Below are 23,899 nucleotides of genomic sequence, written 5' to 3'. Positions count from 1 at the left end.
CATAACATCAACATTTTTAAAGTACGGCTAGAATCATAAGCTTTTCTTTAAGTATAGGATGAAGCTCAAATTTGTTGTACTGGGGCAATGGTCAGGTGTACTTTTGAAATCAAAGATGTGTTGTCTGAACATGGATATTTTATGAAGGTTCGGAATCGCAGACTTCCCGGACTATACGGAATAGATAGGTGAATGATATGGAAATGCTAATATCATCTTCCAAACTTGGACGTACATGTTCATGATAGCATTAGAGGCGAAAGTATAGAATTGATAGTTCCGTTAGGATACGGCAGGCATGAAGAATGTTTTTATAGAAGTCGATTTGAAAGCGAGCGGAGGGCAATATTTGTGATGGCACATATCACACGACCTTCCTTCTGCCAAGCTCCCGTATGAAGGGGAGGGAAGAATATCAGTGTGGAAGCTACGGGAGCTTGGCAGAAGGAAGGTCGTGTGATATGTGCCATCACAAATATTGACCTCCGCTCGCTTTCAAATCGACTTCTATAAAAACATTCTTCATGCCTGCCGTATCCTAACGGAACATGTACGGAACATGAACATGTACGTCGAAGTTTGGAAGATGATATTAGCATTTCCATATCATTGTAAATCGTTTAACTTCACGTAGAAGTAACACACACACGAAATCATTAATTTAGATAGGTGAAGTTTGAAGTAGAATCGGTGAAGCTCGTCATATCATGCTCACGTTCCTAAAATTATTGAAATGACATGCTACTTGCGGCATAGATACTGCCTCGGATCAACCAGTAGAGAGGATGCAATGGACGTTGAACCTACTCTTGCAAGAAATATGCGTGGATCAGCTGCGGGGTTTCTATTTAGTCTTAAGGAGGCTATTTCGGCTCACGCAAGACGATTGCTGTCTAGGCGCTTCCCAATCCTTACACGATCTGAGATGTCTTATTAGGTGTCTGATTGCAGATTTTGGTTTATCTTACTCCAAGGTACGATACACTGAAAACAACCTTGCTTTTTGAGAGTTACAGTTCCACTTGTTTTATGAAAAATAAAACATTCTTCCAAACAAGTTCTAAAAAAATCTATTACTTAGCTTAGCTCTATTACTTAGCAAACCAAAGTTACACAATTCATAGGCTATACGGCACTATGATTGGTTTCTTTCTCAGCACTCATGTACATGTGGCATTGATTAAGTGGGATCCAATTCTCACACACCCACTCTTGTGTTCTGAGTACCTTTTAGGGTACATAGGGCCAACGTTAAGGATCTCCATCTTTGGCTTGAGCCCAAGTCTGATTCCCATCAATTTTGTTTGTTGTTCACTGTTGTCTCTGTCTGGGTTTTGTCGCCATGCGATCCTGGGTCTGCCTCTGCTGCGATGTCCAGCCGGATTCCAGCGCTTGCTTGCAGATTTCGTCTCTGATCTTACGCTGTGTGTGGCTGGTCTACGCTCATTCACACTGTGGAGTTGCCGTTGATATTGGATCGTCGATGGGTCTCAGTATTCGGTATCCAGTTGTGAGCCCACCAGGCGCGAGCTGTAAAACATAGACATCGGGTGATGAATACTTGCAAATCTATGTGATCTCTGCCAATACGCGCCAAGTCTCACCAATGTAGAACATCGCAGATTTTATGTTAGAGTTGAGTATTCGAGGTTTGGTGCATTGTCTGGACAGATTGGATCTTCATGTTCTATGTTGATCTTGGTCCGCCGTCCGACGTTGGCTGGCTTTGGTTTCGACCTTCTTCATTGTTTGCCTGGCTACCGTGGACTTGGAGTTTGTTGAGTGGGAGCATACGACCAGGTCATTCAGATACTTGGTAGAGCGTTGTGGCGTTAGTAGACCCGAGCAGCACACTTGTCACATACAGGTTTATGTGACTTATGATCAACCATATCGAGTCACATTAGAATTGTAGCAACTAAATCAGTCATAAATGTGCTACTAGCAGTATCATCATCTCGTTCGATTGCTCTATAGGTAGATTGCTAAAGAGATCCATGATTTCGTCGACTACGATGGGAAATAGCAACAGAGGTATAATACATGCTTAAGCGGGGCGAAGATCCTGTGTGGACCATATTGTCACGCTCCGCATCATTCTGGAGCAGGTCAACGAATTCCAGAAGTCCCTTTACTTGGTATTCATTGACTACGAAAAAGCTTTCGACCGTCTCAATCACGAGAATATTTGTTTATTTGTTTATTTATAATTCATCTGACATTCAACAGTCTTAATGAATAACATGAATATTAGCTTAAATTAGGTTCTGTCTTTTTAATCTATTCACAAACTGGGATGTGGAAATTCCGAAATCGAATGCAGCTTCAATCGATGAAAACAAACGAATCATGGTACATATGGGCTGGTTATAACCAAATAGAGTGCGATGAAATCCAGTGTGCAGCAATGTCCGCTGTCTCAGCATTCTTCCAGGTACGCGGAATCCAATCAACGAAAGGAGATGGGAGCAATCGATTTCTCCGTTCAGCAACTTTACAATAAAAGTAGTCTGCTGAATTTTCCGTCGCCGATCCAAGGTATCAAGACCAAGCAATTGGCAGCGTTTGGGATAGGCAGGAAGATTCGCGGCCGCCACGGAAGATGTCTCGTTTTTGGATACGCTCGATTCTCAGATTCCATGTAACGTCGCCCATACAATGGATGAGCTTTCGAGAATTGGCCTTACAAGGGAGCAATACAGTGCCTTTAGACAATGTGGATCAGTAAATTCTTTTGCAATTTTAGTCACAAAGCCAAGTTGACGATTGGCTTTGGAAATGATCGACGCATAATGGGCGTGAAAACTGAGCTTTGAATTCAATACAACGCCAAGATTTGTTAAGTGGTCCACCCTCTTGAGGCAGCAGTTATCGATGTAGTCATCGAATATTACCGGATCCTTAGAGCGATGGAAAGTCATCACAGCACATTTTGGAACGCTGATCACAAGCTTATTTTCTTGACACCAGAGAGCAAATCTATTAATCAGCGTAGATGAGAGCAGTCTTCAATACAGCGCACTACCATGCATATTTTCAGATCATCGGCATTAATCAGCTTGCATTTAAATCCAAGGGAAGTTGTTACGTCGTTGAAAAATATGACAAACAGTAACGGTCCCAGATTGCTTCCTTGTGAGACACCTGAAGAACAGGTGAACGGCGAAGAAATACCAGCTCCGTACTTAACTCGCAGTATTCTGCTAGACAGGTATGATGTAAACCATGCAACGAGTCTATCCGAAACGCCCAATCGCGACAATTTCCGAAGGAGTATCTTGTGGTCAATTTTATCAAAAGCCGCTTTCAAATCCGTATATATAACGTCCACCTGCGCTTTTTCTTCCATTGCTGTCATACAAGTAGTCGTGAAATCAAGCAAGTTTGTACTAACGGATCTGCCGGGCATGAATCCATGTTGCTCGTTAGGGGCGCCCTGAGACGCAAGGGGGTTCCTGAGAAAATCATCGGCCTCATCGAAGCACAGTACGAGGCCTTTTCGTGTAGAGTGCTGCACAATGGGGTCCTGTCCGACCCTATCCGGGTCGTAGCTGGTGTGAGGCAAGGATGTATTCTATCACCGTTACTGTTCCTCATCGTAATCGATGAGATTCTGGTAGATGTGATTGACCGTGAAACAAACCGCGGGCTGTTATGGCAGCCTTTAACCATGGAGCACCTAAACGACTTTGAATTGGCAAATGACGTTGCACTCCTCGCGCAACGGCGCTCTGATATGCAGAGTAATCGCAACGACCTTGCTGAGCGCTCCTCCTCGGCAGGTTTAGTCATCAACGTTAACAAAACCAAATCGTTGGATGTAAACACGGTGACTCCTTCCAGTTTCACAGTAGCCGGGCAACCAGTGGAGAATGTTGAAAGCTTCCAATATCTTGGTAGCCAAATGGCGTCAGACGGCGGTACCAAGATCGACATAGGCGCACGGATCAAGAAAGCAAGGGCTGCCTATGCGAGTTTAAGAAATAAAGGGAAAAACAGGCAGATAAGTGAACGCACCAAAATACGAATTTTCAACTCTAACGTGAAATCTGTGCTGTTATACGTTAGCGAAACATGGTGTGTATCAGTGGAGAACACTCAACGGCTGCAGGTGTTCATTAACAGATGCCTGCGGTATATAATTCGGGCCTGATGGCCTCACAACTGGATCTCAAACAACGAGCTCCATCGTCGCTGAAACCAGAGGCCGATAGCAATTTAAATTCGGGAACGAAAGTGGGGCTGGGTCGGCCACACTCTACGTAGGGGCGGAAACGAAATCTGTAAACAAGCATTAGACTGGAAGCCAGCGGGACATCGCAGCAGAGGCAGACCCAGAGGCTCATGGCGGCGAAACCTCAATAAAGAAATAAAAGAAGTCGACCGAAATCTAACCTGGCAACATGTTAAAGCGATAGCCGGGCAACGCTCAGGATGGAGATCTTTCAAGTCGGCCCTTTGCACCACCGGAGGTGTACAGGATCCATAAGTAAGTAAGTAAGGACTACATATTACTTACTTGATGGGCTACAGCCCTTCGATGAACCTACGCCGAATGGAGTATCCTTCTCCACTGGAATCGATCCTGGGCCAATCGCTTCCAGTCGCCCTGAACATTGAGCGTCCTCAGGTCCTCTTCAACTGCAAAAAGCCATCGTGTACGCGGCCTTCCACGAAGCCTGCAACCTCTTCCGGGTTCTCTAATAAATATTATCTTCGCTTGACGTTCTTCCGGCATATGAACAACGTGACCAGCCCACCGTAGTCTGCCGTGTTGTATAAGCTTAATAATATCCAGCCCTTTATACACCTGGTACAATTCGTGATTCATGCGACGCCGCCAGATACCGTTCTTCTGTTTAACGCCGAGTATTGTCCGCAGCACCTTACGCTCAAACACTCCGAGAGCTCTTCGATCAGCCTCCTTCAACGTCCATGTCTCATGGCCGCATAAAGCCACCGGAAGAATCAGAGTAGTATACAGCGCGAGTTTTGTTTTCGTTTGCAGACTACGGGACTTAAGCTGGTTACGAAGTCCGCAATAAGCCCTATTTGCAGCTGCAATACGCCTTTTCACCTCGCGGGTAACATCATTATCGCACGTCACTAATGTTCCAAGATACACAAATTCTTCTACCACTTCAAATTTTTCACCATCCAGCACCATTTCGCTACCACCACCACTAATGAACCCACGTTGATTGCCAGCGACCATGTACTTCGTTTTGCTGGTATTGATCGTGAGTCCAATCCTCGCTGTTTCCCTCTTAAAAGGCACAAAAGCCTCTTCCACGGCACGGCGATCAATTCCGATAATATCGATATCGTCCGCAAATCCCAGGAGCATATGCGATTTTGTGATAATGGTACCGCTTCTTTGCACACCAGCTCTCCTAATCGCTCCTTCGAGCGCTATATTGAACAGTAGATTCGAGAGTGCATCACCCTGCTTTAATCCATCTAAGGTAACAAATGACGTCGATATTTCATCCGCAACCCTTACGCTGGATTTCGATCCGTCCAACGTTATACGAATCAGCCGTATCAGTTTCGCCGGAAAACCATGTTCAAGCATAATTTGCCATAATTCATTCCGTTTCACTGAATCGTACGCCGCCTTGAAATCAATAAACAGATGATGTGTCTGCAAGTTGTACTCCCGGAATTTATCAATCGTTGATCGGCCCTCACGAAAACCTGCTTGGTATTCGTCGACGAAGGACTCTTCAAACGGTCTCAATCTGTTGAACAGAATACGGGACATAATTTTGTACGCCGAATTAAGGAGGGTCATTCCTCGGTAATTGGCGCACTCCAGTCTGTGCCCTTTCTTAAAGAGAGGGCAAATGAGGCCGTCCAACCAGCTAGCAGGCATTTCCTCGTCTTCCCATATTTTCGACATAATATGGTGCAGAACTTCATAAAGCTGCTCACTGCCATGTTTGAGAAGTTCAGCCGGGAGCTGGTCCTTCCCCGCAGCTTTATTGTTTTTTAGCTCTTTAACCCTTTATAAGGCAGTGGCAACTATATTGCCACCAACAAATAATATGTTTTTCTATTTATTAACAAGAGCTCTACTTATTATTTCACATGTAGTGGCTTTATTTGCTTCCTAGTAACACCCCAGATGAGTTTGAGCCATAAAAAAATTGAAATGTCAATTTGAGAACAGTTTTTTTACGAACAGATCGTAAATTTCGAGTGGAAGAAGGATTTTCAGTTATAATTCGTTAAAAAAACGACAAAGATATATTTTTTCCCGTTGGTATCAATTATTTTGAATCTCCTGTGTTAGATTATTACGTGATTAGCGTGAAAAAAGCTTTGCCTTTCTGTATATTTGGTTTTTGGATTTTTGACGAAATTGTGTTTTTTTCCCAAGGGTCCCCCCTTGGGAGAAAAAACGCGAAAAAAAATTTTTTCACTTATAATGCGTTTTCTGACTAGGACTCTTCACCAAAAAATGTAACGTACCTTGATTTGACTGGTTCTACGTAAAACCAAATTTTTAAAAATCTTTTTATATTTTTGTTGTTGCCTGTTTTCCCGCTTGCCGGGCAGTGGCAACTATATTGCCACCAATGTTGTCCCGCTTCGCGGGCAGTGGCAACTATATTGCCACCAATGTTTTACCGCTTGGCGGGCAGTGGCAACTATATTGCCACCAATTTTTCAATGTTTCTGAACTGTTTAATGTATAACAAACATACATTTGAGTTTAATACCATGTCAACATTGTGTCCTATTGTTGTTTTTGTTAATTTATTGTTTAGATTCGTCTGCCTTATAAAGGGTTAACAGCTTTTTTAACCTCATCTAGTGTAGGTGATTCCACAGCTTGTCCATCGTCGCTAATATTTATTCTGTTCACCGATGCACCGTCACTTCCTCCATTCAACAAAGTCTCGAAGTGTTGCTTCCACCTGGCAGCCACTTCAGTTACATGACAGGTGATGGCGCTGTCTTTCTCCGCACGCCATTCACAGACTCATAAAACCTCCGCATATCGTTCTGCTCCATTTTTTCCTGCGCCTCACTAATAACTTGTTCTTCGTACACTTTTTTCTTCCTGCGGTGGGTTCGTTTTTCGGCTGCTCTTGCTTCCTTGTACCGAACTCTATTCGATCGGGTACCCGACACCAATATCCGGCTTCTGGCAACGTTCTTCTCGTCTGTCACTCTCTGACACTCCACATCGAACCAACCCGTCCTGGGTCGCCTCTGTGCAGTGCCTACCACTACATATTAGGGTGGTTCAAAAAATTGATTTTGCTCCACAGCGCTTTATCATGTTCTGAGTGTCCTCTGAAAATTTGAGCTCATTTGGATTAAAACTGATTTAGCACAAGCCGTTTCAAGTTTGCATGCTTCCTCATTAAGAGCAGATTAAAAGAAAACCTACATAGCTAAAAGGAATACTCAACAGCTTTCACTCAGTGAAAGCCGCATCTTAATTAATCGCTCCAATAATAAGTAATCGAATTTAATCTATACCGTGGTTTTCTGGAGCTAATTGCATAACTCCTCAACAGGCAACATTGCTGTTTTTGGCACGAAAGATAGCACACACAAATTCAGGCTACTATGTTGGACTGCACATTTCAGTGATGCCCTCAAAGAAGTTTAACGATCATGACTAAAGATTCGCATCCTGTCTTAAAATCGATTACTAATTATTGGGGCCAGGGAATCAATTTTTCTTGGATGCGTATGCAAAACAAGCGACAAAAGAGAACCAACGACAAAGCTTTGTTTTTGTCGGAGATAATAATGACAAAGATCCGAAATATTTTGTCAGCAACAAAAAAGAAGACAATTTTGTTGTTAACTTTTAAACCCGTTATTTTGCATTATATCTACAGCAAATCTCGGTTTTAAGCTGTCATAGTTTTTGGTTTTATGGAAATATTCGAGAATCTAACTCTGATTACAAAATTAGCATCGTATTCTCGGAAAAATCAGAACATGCAAGCTAACTGATTCTTGTCATATTGTGTTCGGGTTCTGACAAAGGCTTGTTGCTGTCAGTAACAAACTCTGTTGACGACAAAGGGTATATTGTTAGGCGTTGCCCGAATATTGATTCCCTGATTGGGGCGATTAATCAACATGCAGTTTTCGTTGGGTGAAAGCTGTTGAGTATTCCTTTTAGCTATGTAGGTTTTATTTTAACCTGCGCTTAATACGGAAGCGTCATTTACAGTAAACTGAGAAAATAAATTTCTCCTAATTTGCATGAAAACTTGAAATCGCTTGTGCTAAATCAGTTTTAATCCAAATGAGCTCAAATTTTCAGAGGACACTCAGAACATAATAAAGAATCAGATGAGCACTGTGGAGCAATATCGATTTTTTGAACCACCTTACTACATATCATCTATGCATGAGGTTATGCATTTCACGAATCATAATGATAAAACTATTCACGATGTACAAATCGAGCTTAAACATCATATTGATGTGAAGTTGATAGCTTCCCGAATACTCCGAGATATTGGGAATGATAAAAAGCTTTTCGTGTCGTATAATGGTTATCAATGTGCCATCTTTAGTGTATTCTCAGAAAACCTTCGCGGGCCGCAGGAGAAGGCTTAGAGGGCCGCACTTTGGGGATCACTATGTAGGATGGTCTGCTTTTGGAGTTTCTGCCTTTTGTGATTCCGACTTTTGTTAGTGTACCCAAATTTTTGTAATCGATAAGCATAACTCAATACCAAATTTTCAATACGACTTATCTGCTTTTGTAAACTAAGATTCAATCGTCGATTTGACGAATCTGATCGCACTCTCACGCAAACCAACACCATCAACAGGTAGCAGAAAGCCTCACCTACGTTTTGGTGGTGTTGGTTTGCGTGGGAGTGCGATCAGATTCGTCAAATCGACGATTGAATCTTTGTTTACAAAAGCAGATAAGTCGTTTTGATAATTTGGTATTGAACTGTTTATCATACGTGATAGCATTGTGAGAACAAAGTATCAGTGTAATTGACCCCCGCATTTATATGTCCTTCTTATTGCTAGCTACCATCGAAACATACAAAATTGTCGCGTCGATAATACCGGTCCATATCGTCTCGCATATTTCAACACGTAGTCGTATAGATAGAAGGCGCCCAAGCGCATTGTAGGTACGTAAGTCGCCCTTTTGTCTTCCGGCGACGCGAACGACATCTTCTTCGTTGCAGTTGACACACTTATCATGTCAACGAGAACGACGTCTGGACGCCATTGGCTATCCTAAGACGCTGAGAAGCTCACATTTTCAGTAGCAACATCAAGTATGGCTGAACGCCCCAAACATTCAACCACACCGGCAGACGTCATCTAATCAGATGATGCTTTACCTTATATGCTTCTCCTGCCATCTGTTCCTCTGGTTGGTGGATAAGCGCTGCAGGAGGAAGAGAGTGGCTACCAACAGCGCCGGTAAATAAGCGTTTTTATGCAAATGCAGCTTTCCTAAGTCTCTCACGTGCCGGGGTCAATGTTACAAGCAGACAGACAGTCATTTTGTACCGCCACGACTGTTTGAGCCCCCTAAAATTTGGTCACACAGCACACGTCGTCAGTTTACTATAGGTGCGCATTCATCTTTGGAAGGGAGTGTCCTTCCTGCCTTTTTCCTCACATCCGACCATCCTTTCTAGAATGGCCAAGTTTTCAGCTGTGGAGCCAGACGGAAATAATTTAGGCGAAACATCTTTCTCCGTGAGACATGAGCTTGAAAACTGTCTTCCATTAGAGATGCGAAAGTAAGTCGAGGACGAAGAAGCTGCATCCAGGCCGTTATATATTCGTCCATTGTTGTAGCCAGTTTCTTCGGGCGACAAGAAGGGCGAAGGTGAGGAAGGACCGAGGTGAATGCAAGAATATATGGCCAAAGTTTTTCCTTCTCCGAACAGTAACGTTGTCGGTTGTCGTAGGAAAGAAATGGGACTTCTTTCGAGTAAAAGGCGCTCTGAGCCGAGCGTTGATTGGTCGAACGACGCTTTTCCACTGGCGATTTCCGGTGGGTGGGGGAATGTTCTCCCGAAGAGGGGAAATGAGAGCAAAAAAGATCCTCACTTGCGCGTGTCGAACCAACGGTCCGCTGAATAAGGTTTGGTGGGAGGGAAGTTTGTCCGCTGGGAGTAGCGGATCAGAAATCCTCAGCTGTTCGACTCAAGAGGGGAAAATTGAAGACATGCGCATAATGGTATCGTTTCCATCGCGTGGTTCGACCCGATCGCTCTCAGTCGAAGTTTGAATTTTATTCTCCCGTTCGCTTTGCACTCTCTTGCCGGTTGTCACGTTTCCTTTTGTGTTGTTGTGGAAAGCGTGGAAAGGATTCGCTTGGGCGTCAAGGTGTGAAAATGTAAACAAAGAGAGAATGAAGATCGCGGTGGATGCTGCGGAGAGAGATTGTTTTTCCGAGATGTTGTGTCAACTGGCGGAAGCATGGAAATCTGCTTGAGATGGGGAATATAGTTTGGGAGATCCGAGAGAAAAATGCTAAAATTCGAAAGGTAAACATTGGGAGCGTATGTTTCGTTGTTGCTACTGATGACGGCGATGACGACGATAATGATACCACTGATTGTTGGTGTAGTGCAGCATAGCGGTGGATCTCTGGCGGTAGTCCGTGCTCTGAACTGTGATGATGAATAAATATGAAATTGGTATTTCGCCGAGATAAACGGAACCCTCGGTGTGGAATCTGTTGACCGTTTCTTTTCAGTGTCGTTTCGGATGCGCTGTTGTACGGTTGGGTTTTTCGCGAACTCGCGAGTCGGTTTCCAGTTTAAGTGAATTGATGAAGAGAGTGTGCGTCGTGGATTAGCGGTCACCTGTAATGAGGTGGATTATCATGGCTTAGTTTGAATTGTGTAATTTCGATTATGGAATTTATTATGCAAATCCCGTGCAATACTGTTGAAAGCGGTCTTTGATCAACCGTAACATGTGTATGAATTTGTTGGGCTTGCTAATCGTTTACTCATTACATCAAGTTTAGTGATAATTGCCGTATGATTGATTTGCTTTGAGGATTGAAGTGGCATTCCTGGAATCCGCAGGAAATGGAAATTGCATAACTCGGTGGTAGTGTGATAAACTGCAACAACCGGATGTTCATGGCGATTGCCACGATTGTGTTTGACACCTTGTTAAACTAGTTTCGGAGCTTGTTTGTCCTGACCGTTGGTGGCCGGTTGCCAAGCCTCCTACACGCTCATAGCCCGTGGCACCGTATAGACGCGGCTGTTTGCCGGTTTTCTCGTCCGTTGCTGAGTACTGATAATTGATTGGAGAGAATGCCCCCAGTGCGAGTAGGGGTGGGCACCCTCTTGATGCCGTGGGCAACAGTGTTGCCACGAGTTTTGCTCCCGTCACTGCTACTTGCCGGGACGATGTCTCAAACGGTGCAATCGGTCGCTGCTCCTTCGTCCAACGGTGGATTAGTCGCAAACGGTAAGTATTGGTTGGAATTTTAATATCACCCGAAATCAAACGGTATAACATGATCCAAAGGAACTTTGAGATTGGTATGGACACGAAATGTCGATGACACGTTATTACTGTTTCAGTTGGTGCAGAAAGTTAGACGAATGAAAACCACCTGCCGGTTATAATGAAATTGAAAATGAAAATTGGTTCTAAAGGGTACATGTAGGATTGAAAATGTATATAAGCGGAATGTTAAAACAATGATGGCCGAGATGTAGCCAGAATTTCTAGTAAAAGGGGTCTTCTGAATCTTAATATTTTAAATTTAGATTATGTAGCACTAACTGTCATTCAACAGTCAACATTGCAGTTATCAGAAGGGAGGTTTAAAACCGGTAAAAAATTCCTTACGTGATTAGTGTATGATCCCTTACCACAGATATTGATTTGGAACTAATCATTACGTCTCAGATGGAAGCAAAGCACTCTCCAATAGTCGAGATCTATTTTGGCCACGTTCTTGCTAATGATGAGGAAGGAAAAAGATGGTTAGCTGAACACTTGCTTAAGAGAAATGCAAAGAACTAGACGACCTCTCATAGTTTCCACGAGAGTTTTTTTTTAAAGTAATTGATAGAGCGAAAGGTATTACAGACGAATTTTTTTGGTAGAATGTGAAGTGTGAGAGTAGGAAAGGGATGATCTTGGGATTGAACACACGACCTCCGACTTATAAGGCTGAAGCGGTAGCCACTATATTACCGAGTATGTCCTGTTAAAGTTAAGATTAACACAAGACCAACATTTGAAAAGGGCGTAACAGCCAACATTTATTCCTTCTGATTCTTCGTCCACATATATAGCGATATATGTAGAAGAAGAATAATAAGGAATACATTTTGGCTGTTACGCCCTTTTCAAATGTTGGTCTAGAACATATTGCACATCCTAAATAATGTTATTGATTATTCCGTTTATCATAAATACACTTTGCTCAAATAATAAATATATCAGTTGTAAAATTTCATACTGTTTGATGATTTAAAACAGTTTAAAAAATCTCCCCTTTCAGCGTAACGCTCTCGATTTCCAAAAATGTAAATGACACCCAGTATAGTAAAGAAAGACGTAAGTCCTACGTCAACACTGATAAAAATCAACAAACCAGAAAATATAAAAATATATAGTTAATAGTTTTGTTTTTCCATATAATGTATAGTTCGGTCATTCTTTTCGAAGATGGAAACTTTCTCCTCCACATTGTTTTGAGGATTTTACACAACACATTTCGCAGCTATTTATTCTAAATATTCATCAATATTTACACCAAATTCATCGCATCTGCTCATTGTAGTCAATATCAAGCATCATACACTGATGAAACCTGTTTTTCCTTTCTCGTAAACTAAGTATGTATGTGCGCAAAAAGTCTAGCTCATTTTTCATGCACTTATCTTTAATCTATTTATGTACTTGCAAAAGATTGCATCCGACAGAAAATCCTTTCCTATTGCCTCTTGCCAAAATGTGCCTGGTTGGACTTAGAAGGCTTAAAACACATACTTAAAATTTATGGTCAAAATCCTTTTTTTTACAAACAAAATATGTTCAAATGTTTAGCTTACTTTCTTGGTGTTTATCCATTACCGATTTGCTTGCAGTCTACGCAGAATCTTCTCCCATTATTTCTCAATGAGAATCAATCAGATCGGACTATAGGTTCAAGAATTATGGCCAAAATACATGCATTTCAAAATCTCTTTCATTTTTCCGGGATTTATCCTCAACCGATTTACTCGTAACAAGTTACCTTTAACGAGGAGTCCTATTTCATTATTTCTTATTGAAAATGGATCAGATAGAACTATATCGATCAGAAAATACGGCTAACATATTTTTTCCTTAACCCTGCAGCAAGTTGCATTTGTTCTACTGTTCCATTGTTTTATATAGAAAATTATTTAGGTAGGACCACATTCTCAAAAGTTATAACCAAAATATTATTTTTCTAACACAAACTGCGTTCTGAAACTCACTCATCAAATAAAGATCTGAGTGGGCAACTAATCTCAATAGATTATCAAGTGCCATTGACAAATACAAATTTAAAATTTCCTCAAGTTACGCTCCCTTAGCAGATGAATGTTCCATAAAAGAGTGGTATAGCAACCTCAATGTCCATGGACATTTGGTGAGCCTTTTCCAATTGCATTTATTTATCTTAAAATCCAAATTCCGCTAGCTCGGATGATGGTATATATAAACCGTTGGACATAAATCAGAGCAAGCGATTCTTATTCGACTTTTTAGAAACAAATTAGAATGTGAGTTAGAAGATGACGAGTTCTGCTTTAACCAGAGCAGTTCGAAGTATCTATTCACCAGGTTAGTTTCGGCCTTAACCCACTTCCATCTAGCACTACATGGCAGAGCTTTAAATAATCGAATGTTTTTGGTGAAGCCCATCGGCCTTCTTTGTCACCCTAACTTCGTACGTATTCATATTCGGCTGAACATTGACAATTTCCGATCAAATATCAGTCAGTGAGTATTTATTTAGATTTCGTAAACTAATAAATTTTAGTGCCAAAAGTCAACATAATCATGGCCAATTAAGTTTTCTTCAAACGCAGTGACCATTCTCAGTACCAATCAAATGAATGAATATGTGAAGAAGAAAACTGAATAAGTCATTCTATGTTCTGAATAATCATGCGAAGTTTGTCAATATTCGGCCCGAAGTTGCTTCGTGAAGGTGAATATTTTATGCTCTGCTACAGGGTGTCTGCAAATTTTCCGTACATATGTTGACAGTTTGCTTCTACACAGCAGAAACAGACATTAATTGACTGAATCAGTAGCTCTATGGCCAGAACAACTCAGCAGGCATTAACAGATGTATATTCTGGGAAGTTCTGATACTCATCTTATCTACAAAATAGACTTTTAGTCTCTGTGAATGTTTTTTTTTAGTTTTTTTCAACATAAAGGAATAGCCTTTCAGCTCACCGGATTTGAATTGAATTTATTATTCGGTACGATCCATCTTAAAAACAACAGTCAGCTAAACACGGAATATGACACTGAGACATTAAAATCAAAACACGACCATCAAAACTGTCTGATAAGTATATATCTGTATAAACACGTCTGGCCATTGCGATTATTTTCCAACGCGCTCGATGGATACTGGGGTCATTTTGAATTGAAAGAATAAAGCATGGTTCATGTAATCCTTTAACAATAACCTGCAACGCATGCTGGTTTTTCAAATTGTTGAAAAATAAAATTATAAGCCTGTTTTGTTGTACGGATAATTTACAGACACTCTGATGCTCCTGACATGCAACCATGAATAGTCTTTTGAGCTAATTTGTCCGTAGTTCGAATTATCATACCCGTAACGCTGGGTAGACACCTTTACGTGGCGTGTTACGGGGTAAGATCTACCACGATTACATTGCCAGCTACAGGCAAATCCTGACCCAACGAATACCTTCCCAATATCCAACTCCGTGGTACTTATTAGGGTGTCGCTGAGTGGAGAGCCTCTCTTTAAGGACATAGTTGGAAGAGTACCACGATGGCGAGTAAATATGGCACCCGACCTTCCACGGGTCAACCCCACACCTTCCGCACTCCTTCGAATGCATCGAACAGCATCGAACAAAAGTTTAATATTCAAATTACTCAGAGCATGAAATATTCATCTTCATGAAGCAACTTCAGTCCGAATTTTGACAAACATCGCATGATTATTCAAAACATAGAATGACATAGTCAAACGACTGCTGCACCAACTCATTCATTCGACTGTCACTGAGTGTGCTTACTATGTGTAAAAGAAAACAAAATTAGCATTGTTTATATTGATGTTTACCGTTGAAAGGGCCTCGCGTATGCAAATCGGATTCAGTTTTGTGTGGTAAATTACTTTACTCAATAAAAACGTGTTCAGATTTCAGATAATTTATCGATTTGTAGAATGTGCATAAATATTCAATGACTAATATTCAACTGAATATTGACAGTCCAGAGCCGAAAATGAATGTGCCTGGAAGTGAGCTGACAAGTGAAGAAAGGTGGTCTTCACCAAAAAAAAATCGATTATTTTACACTCTGAAATTACTAACCTGTTTACAGCATATTTATTCACTTCCCGTGATAATGAACATGTTTCTCCAAAGAGTACTATGTATTTCGGCTCGAATTATATAATAACCCAACAAACATTCACTAGTTGAACTAACATCAGTGTGATGATTTAATTCAGCGCTGTGTTGAATTATGTCTGTACCAGAGTGTATGTAAATAAGAGTGGCGACATGTGCCGCGTTTGACAGGTCTCCTGCTCGTTTGGAACACGATTTTGTATGGGAATGACAGATGATTTTTGTTCCAATTCTGACAGTGTCGCCACTCTTGATTACATACACTCTGGTCTGTACTATTTCTTATTACAACTTCTGTTCAAGCTTTGTTCACACAATTTTGGCAAAGCTATACAACGACAACATCTTATTTTGAAAAACAACTTTATTAACTGTTTCATTAAACCTTTAATAAGCATTTTAACGAAGCCTCAATTCAGCTACATGCGAATTCTTCGAAAATAATAACGCATAGAAGGTAACATCATCAAGATCTCCAATGGACGTATTTTGAAGCAATTGCTATTTTCATTTTAAAATTATCATTTTATAATCATTTTAAAATTTTCCTAAATCGGGTCTCGAACTGCTGTCATTTGATCATCCGCCGGTATCGTTGCCATTCGCGCCATCCTTGATTTGTTAGATATGGCTCACTCAATGCATAACATAAATAATCTTATTGCTGAATATGAATCATAATTGGACTCTTATTCAATAAAGTCGATCTGTCAAACTACAGTTTGTTAATAACTGTACAAGATTTTTATTTCAACCATTGTTCAGCCAGTCATAACCATCGCACACTAGGAAAAATACGTAAAAATAATGTCGATAAACGATAAAATAAAATGCGTCCTTAATGCTATTTATGAATTTATGAAAATAAAATCAATGTTTATTCGACCTTCCTCAGAATCTCTTGATAAACGGTTGCGATATGATTGTCAAATGCTAAGATTATTCCAATTTCCCCGCAATAAAGATCAACATCCATGCGATAATATTGGGATTCCACACACCAAAGATTCAATAATTTTCCGATGTTAATTTAATTTAAAGTAAATTTAGTTCCGCATGAATGCATGATTTTTTTTTCATTGCTCCAGAAGTTTTGTTCATTTTAATCTCCGACAGCTTAATAAATCACGAATATAAAAAGCATGTCTTGAAAACAAATAATTATTTTCCTATAAATCAAATTTTTCAGATCAAGAATCCAGATTTTCTCTCAAACTGAAAAAGCATAATGTTTTTTTCCCATTGTGCGATAGTTCAGATAAATGTGAAAACCAATGGTTAAGAAGGACAAAGGTTAAGAAGGATGTCTAATGCTTGCTTATTAACTTACTATTCAAACTCAATTCGACCACCCTTTTAAAGCATCACATCATAGTCCAACAGAGAACTTGAACAATCATTAGTTAAGCACATTGCTAAACTTCCACAATGTGCTGAAATGTGATAAAACGAAAACGTAAGTTCGACTTCAAATAAAGGTAGTAAACAAATAAATAGACCATGTCGAATATTAGTTAGATTAAATGCTGAAATGAAATCTGTCTAGCGAATTATTCAGCATCCATTTTATTCAGCTACAAAGATCACAAATAAACAATAATTCAACCTAGATGCTTATTTGTAGCTTGTCGTTGTTTGTTGGGAAATCAGCAGTTTCGTGCCAATGTAATAGCCGTTCGCGATTTGGTGGGTTTATCACTGCACTTCACTTCTCCTCAAAGGGCTCTGGAAAAATCAAATTTTTTACTCACTTTTCCGCACATGAGCAGCCGAAATGTTGATGGAATGCAAATTAAACATCACTTTTCGAAATCAGTCACTTGTTTGAACCGAAAACTTTATAGGGGGAATGACGGCTTTGGCAGGTTTTGTTGAAGATTACAATGCCAAGATGCTCCACCTGTTGAACGACGAAAACATATACAAACCCATTAAGTCAGATCCGACAGCCAAGATACAACGAGGCAACAATTCCATAGTCCAGAGACTACATCAGCTCAAATTAATCGACACAAAAACCAAATATCATCTCTCAAGCTACAACGGTACATGCCCACGTATATATGGACAACCAAAGGCCCATAAACGAACCTTCCACTAAGACCCGTAGTGCCCAACATCACGGCACCTACATACAATCTCTCTAAGTATATATCCAACATCCTCCAGCAATCATTTTCGAGCCGTTTTAACATACGAGACTCCAAAACTTTCTGTCAGTATGTCAACAACCTTTCCATACCACCAGGCCATATTCTCGTGTCATTCGATGTTGTGTCCTTATTTACTAACATACCAAAATGTTTAGTAATTCACGACATCATTATGATGTGGAACGAAATTTCCCCAAACACATCTATCAACTTGGATCTGTTTTTAGAAATAGTCGAATTCTGCATCAACTCGAGCTATTTCTGCTTTCAACACCGGTATTTCATGCAGATTTTCGGAACGGCGATGGGCAGCCCGCTGTCGCCGATTCTATCGGACATCGTCACTGAAAACCTGTTGATTTCAGCCAACATACCTACTAACTTTATTCGCAAATACGTAGATGACCTGTTTTTAGTGCTTCCCAAAGACCTGATAGATATTGCGCTACAAGCCTTCAGCTCATACAATTCACACCTGCAGTTCACCTGTGAAGTTGAGAAAGATGCAAAACTGCCATTTCTAGACATGCTCATCATCAGAAACGAGGACAATTCTCTACGAACGAACTGGTATGCCAAACCTATTTCGTCAGGTAGGCTACTTAATTTCCACTCGATGCATCCCATGGATTAAAAACTCGGTGTCGCTTTGAATTTCATTGACCGGGTACGATCTCTCAGCACGGCTAGCAACAGAGATGAGCAAAACAAACTGATGATAGAGAATCTGCTTCGAAATGATTATCCCAAAAAATTGATAAACAGAATGCTGCACCAACCCAACAATAATTTGACTTCTACCCCCGTGACCCTTCAACTACGTACAGATCCATCCCACATATACCAGGACTGACACCAGCTATCAAAGGCATTATCCGCCGCAGCAATCCACAAATCAATATTGCGAACCGCAACCGAAACACTGTCAAGCAGCTGTACAACACCACAAAAGACGAAGATTTTAGTCAAGTGAGTCTGTAGTTAGACTTCAATTTAAATTACGTTACCTATGCATTTCCTCTAAATAAATAGCCCCTGAAGAAGGTGTGAACCAAACACCGAAACGTCGGCGATGATTACACCCAGGTTTTTTTTTACGCGGTTGGAATTCGTTAATTTCTCGGTTAACCTGAACTTTTACAGCTTTTCAAATATCCCCTGAATTTTCTTTGATTTTTTGTGAATTTTTTGGTGGGGATAACTCATTGCTTCATTGACCCTGAAGGTCTTAAACGACCAAAACCAAACCGTGTAAAAAAAAACCTGGGTGTACATAAAAATCATTCAGCTCATCATAAAGACTGCAAGCCGAAAACAAACCCTTCCAGTTAGGTGTCTCCGATGGTTTGGGTTAGTTTGAATAGGGGCTTATCGTGGACCTCTGCACCTCAGGTTTGTATAACAGTTGATATGGCGAGGTTGAATTTTACAGAAGGCATCAGTGAAACGTATAATTCTACAAAATAGCCAGAATTTGTCTGTGATATCTATCGCACCAGGGGCATATACTTCATACAAAAAGTGTGACTGGGGGGTGAGCGGTGTATAAAATGCTATTTTTTTGCGCTACGTAATCAATGGATTTTTCCTGTGGTGCGATTTGTGAAGTGAAGTCTCTGGAATGTTGCTTCTAGCTATGTGGGTTCTCTTTTCGCCAGCGTTTGGAGGGGAGGCGCTGTAGCCAGTGTAATGAAAGGTTTAGTTTCCCATACTAGTTTTCATACAAACTTATTATTATTATCGTCTTTATTTAAGAGGTTTTCAGCCCTCGGCTGGCTCACCTCTGTCATACAAACTTGAACTGGCGCTCAACCAGTTTTTGTTCAATTCGGTTTTTGGAGGACACGCAGAGCATGGGACGGAATCGAGTGAGCGTGTTGGAGCTGGGTCGTTTTTCGAACCACCCTACTAATATTTTATGTTTTTATAAATACGACACCATTACTACTACAGTATATGACAGTTTTTATTGTTTGATACTCAACCCACCTTCACCTTAATACAACATAATAATATGCAATATTTCCTTTCCTTCCCCTAGTTGTGGTACAGATGGGCGTAGTACGGAGTAGTAATCGTCATGGACTACATCTACCTTGATTTCTGATAGCAATCTGGACAGAAATTTCAAAAGAAACATGAGTTTTACTCCACTTTCATTTTTTCATTAATTTGGAATTTGAATATTTTTTTATTTTCGTATATTTATTTCCTCACTTTTCCATATTTATATGTTGGGCTTCCATATTTATATGTTTATATTTATATTTACTTAATTTCATAATGTCATATTTTTAGTCTCTCATATTTTCAAATTTTGCTATTTTTTTATCTTCATATTTTTTATTTTTATGCTTTCATAGTTTCATGCATTTATATGCTGCCATACACTGCTAATAAGGAACTATATTTCTTAATTATATATTTTCCTTTTTGACCCTTCCTTCGGAAGTGTCTATAATTTCACTTTGTATGCGTTACGCAGGTGTGTTACGTATCAATCTATCAAGAAATCTCGTGAATTATTGAATAAAATGTATGGTATTTGAAACAAATTCACTTTGACATTAAAAATATAATTATAACAAATGATATGATATGGAATTATGCCTATTTTTCTGATTTGTTGCAAAGAAACAAATGATTTTAATTGAGGAACAAATAGAAGTATGTACAAAAAAATCTTCTCCGAAAAGCAAAAAACGTAAAAATCGAAAGGAGTTTCAAAAATTTCATCAGTGGAAGCTAGATAGCAAATGTGTGCATGTTTTGAGACACTAATAGTTCACTTGTATGTATGTATGTGTGCGTATGTGTGCAAATTCTGAAATTTACTACCCTACAAATCTCGCTCATTTATTCCGGAGACGAGCCAGCCTCGGGCTGAAAGTCTCCTTAATAAAGTCAATAATAAAAAAAAAAATCTCATTTTTGAGGTATTAAACAAGTTTAGTTTTACCAAATTAGGCATTCATAAGGCGAAATATATCTTATTATTGAACGCTATTGAGTTTCGCTCAGATCAATTATAGATTTAGTTAGTTCTGGATAAATTAATATCGAGGTCCCTGAAATTACGAGTACAATATATACAACCAACGTTACGATAGTTATTAACGCCTTATAGATAGGCAGCATGAAGTACAGTACATTCGTTGAGTTATCACTTAACCCATGACATCCGCCTTTGGGTAGGCAATTATTTTGTCACTTTCACGGTAAATCACCGTGGGAAGCTGAGTAGTTTTATCTCGTTTTAAATACTGGAGTCTGGAAAAAAAATCCTTATAACTAAGGAAGGGTCAAAATCTCACTGTAGGTGGATTAATCTGGGTTTTTTATATACTGGCAAGTGGAGATATATTAGCTTCCAAACTGATATTCTTCCCTCCCCCTTCGGAAGGTCGTGTGATATGTGCCATCACAAATATTGCCCTCCGATCGCTTTCAAATCGACTTCTATAAAAACATTATTTATGCCTGCCCTATCCTAACGGAACTATCAATTCTATACTTTCCTCCTCGAATTCTATCATGTACGTCTAAGTTTGGAAGATGATATTAGCATTTCCATATCATTAAGTTGATTAGTTTATAACCCTGTAAGTCCCATTTTCCTATAAAAAGTTCATCTTTGGGGCAAACCTATAGATTTTACGTACACTTAATGTTCGAGAAGGCAAATCCTGCCCTCCACTAGCTATTACGAGAGTTTCTTGGGAACCTATTCCGTTAAGCCAATGAAATTATTCAACAAAAGATACTCAGAGCAATTACCGTTTTGATTTTAGTTATATGTAACTACTCATCACAATTGAAGGTCAAGATAACATGGGTTTTCCACTCACCCCATCCCACTGGGTTAAGTGGAAAATCAACTCCTAATTATTAAATCTTTTTCCATAAATTGCAAGCAATCAAAATAGTTTGAATTACCGCACAGTTGGTACAGAATGAACTGTTTGGTAGCCCATTTTAATTGAGTGCATTTAGATAAAAGATATTTTAGTTACTAGATAAAGATTGTCGCTACTGTTCCCTTTGTTCTGCTGTCCGAAACATGTGTGGTACATACCTGTCAAATCGTATGGATTGTCCTTCTTTGACATTTAGCTACCCTATCCTCGCCAGCAAAAGATGTTCCTGACAGCGACGACAGCGACAATCTTTATCTAGTAACTAAAATATCTTTTATTTAGATCATTTAAACTGGTTTTACACTAATTCAAACATTATTATTACCAGACTAAGGCCGGATTGGACTGTGCAATACATAAGTCTTCTCCATTTAGCTCGGTCCATGGCTGCACTTCGCCAACCACGCATTCTGCGTAGGGTCCGCAAATCATCCTCCAACTGATCGATCCACCTTGCCCGCTGTGCACCTCGACCGTCGGATCGTTGTCGAGAACCATTTTCACCGGGTTATTGTCCGACATTCTGGCTACGTTCCCGGCCCACCGCAGTCTTCCGATTTTCGCGGTGTGAACGATGGATGGTTCTCCCAACAGATAATGCAACTCGTGGTTCATTTGCCTTCTCCACGTACCGTTCGCCATCTGCACCCCACCATAGATGGTACGCAACACTTTTTTTTCGGAAACTCCCAGTGCGCGTTGGTCCTCCACGAGCATCGTCCAGGTCTCGTGTCCGTAGAGGACTACCGGTCTAATGAGCGTTTTGTAGATTGTCAGTTTGGTACGGCGGCGAACTCTATTCGATCGGAGCGTCTTGCGGAGTCCAAAGTACGTGCGATTTCCAGCCACTATGCGTTTCCGAATTTCTCTGCTGGTATCGTTATCGACGGTCACCCAAGTGAGCCCAAGTACACGAGTTCTTCAACCACCTCGATTTCGTCACCACCGATAGAAATTCGTGGTGGGTGACTCACATTGACCTTTCTTGAGCCTCTTGCTATTATGTACTTTGTCTTCGACGTGTTGATGACTAGTCCAATCCGTTTAGCTTCGCTTTTCAGTCTGATGTAGACTTCTTCCATCCTCTCAAAGTTACGTGCCATGATATCTATGTCGTCGGCGAAACCAAATAACTGGACGGATTTCGTGAAAATCGTACCACTCGTGTCAATACCTGCCCTTCGTATCCCTTCACCTTGCAGTAATCCTCTACGCGTTTCGAAGGGACCCGAGAATGCCCCTGAAACTCGATCCACGCACATAACCCGATCCATCGTCGGCTTGATCAACCGTATCAGTTTATCCGGATATCCGTTTTCGTGCATTAGCTGCCATAGCTGGTCCCGATTGTATTATATGCGGCTTTGAAGTCGATAAATAGATGATGTATGGGCACGTTGTATTCGCGGCATTTCTGCAATATCTGTGGTAGAGCGTTCACCAATAAATCCCGCCTGGTGCTGGTACTTCCCCACGAACTCTTTTGCAATTGGTGTTAGTCGGCGCGGTATTTGCTACAATCCAGCTCATCGCCCTTTTTGTAGATGGGACACACGACACCTTCCATCCACTCCTGCGGCCGAACCTCACCCTCCCAAACCTTGGTAATCACCCAGTGCAGCGCTCTAGCCAGCACTTCACCACCGTGTTTAAATAGCTCTCCTGGTAGTTGGTCAACCCCAGGGGCTTTGTTGTTCTTCAGCCGGCCAATCTCCTCCTGGATTCCCTGGAGACCCGGAGCCGGAAGTCGCATGTCCTGCGCGTGTGCTCCTAGGTTCATTACCATACCACCACCGTTGTCTGCCATATCGCCATTCAGGTGCTCTTCGTAGTGCTGCCGCCTCCTTTGGATAATCTCACGCTCGTTTGTAAGAAGGTTCCCGTTTATGTCCTTACACATATCGGGCTGTGGCACGTGGCCCTTACGTGAACGGTTCAACTTTTCATAAAACTTTCGTGTGTTATTAGCACGGTATAGTTCCTCCGTTTCTTCACGGTCTCGATCTTCCTGCTGGCGCTTTTTCCTCCGGAAAATCGAGTTTTGTCTGTTCCGCGCCCGTTTGTATCGTGCCTCATTGATCCTCGTGCGGTTTTGCAGCAATCTCGCCAAGGTGCATTCTTCTCCTCAACTAACTGCTCATATTCGCCGTCATGCCAGTCGTTTCTCTGATCCGGAGCCACCGTACCTAGTGCAGCTGTTGCGGTGCTTCCAATGGCGGATCGAATTTCT

At 40.9% G+C, this 23,899-nt stretch overlaps 1 protein-coding gene across 1 annotated transcript in view; it reads left to right on the top strand.

Annotated features, from left to right (window-relative positions):
• The first annotated feature begins 10,750 nt into the window (after window positions 1-10,750).
• LOC134216434 (neurotrimin-like) overlaps window positions 10,751-23,899 on the top strand; it is a 245,413-nt gene continuing 232,264 nt past the window's right edge. Inside the window, exon 1 of the mRNA XM_062695324.1 lies at window positions 10,751-11,451. Within this exon, the coding sequence (XP_062551308.1) occupies window positions 11,295-11,451 (157 nt within the window). The 5' untranslated portion in view covers window positions 10,751-11,294. The remainder of the gene's footprint in view (window positions 11,452-23,899) is intronic.

Source organism: Armigeres subalbatus, chromosome 2 (genome assembly GCF_024139115.2).
Source record: "Armigeres subalbatus isolate Guangzhou_Male chromosome 2, GZ_Asu_2, whole genome shotgun sequence".
Taxonomy (NCBI): domain Eukaryota; kingdom Metazoa; phylum Arthropoda; class Insecta; order Diptera; family Culicidae; genus Armigeres; species Armigeres subalbatus.
The sequence above is the reverse complement of the archived record's forward strand: the minus strand, read 5'-3'. Positions and strand labels throughout refer to the sequence as shown.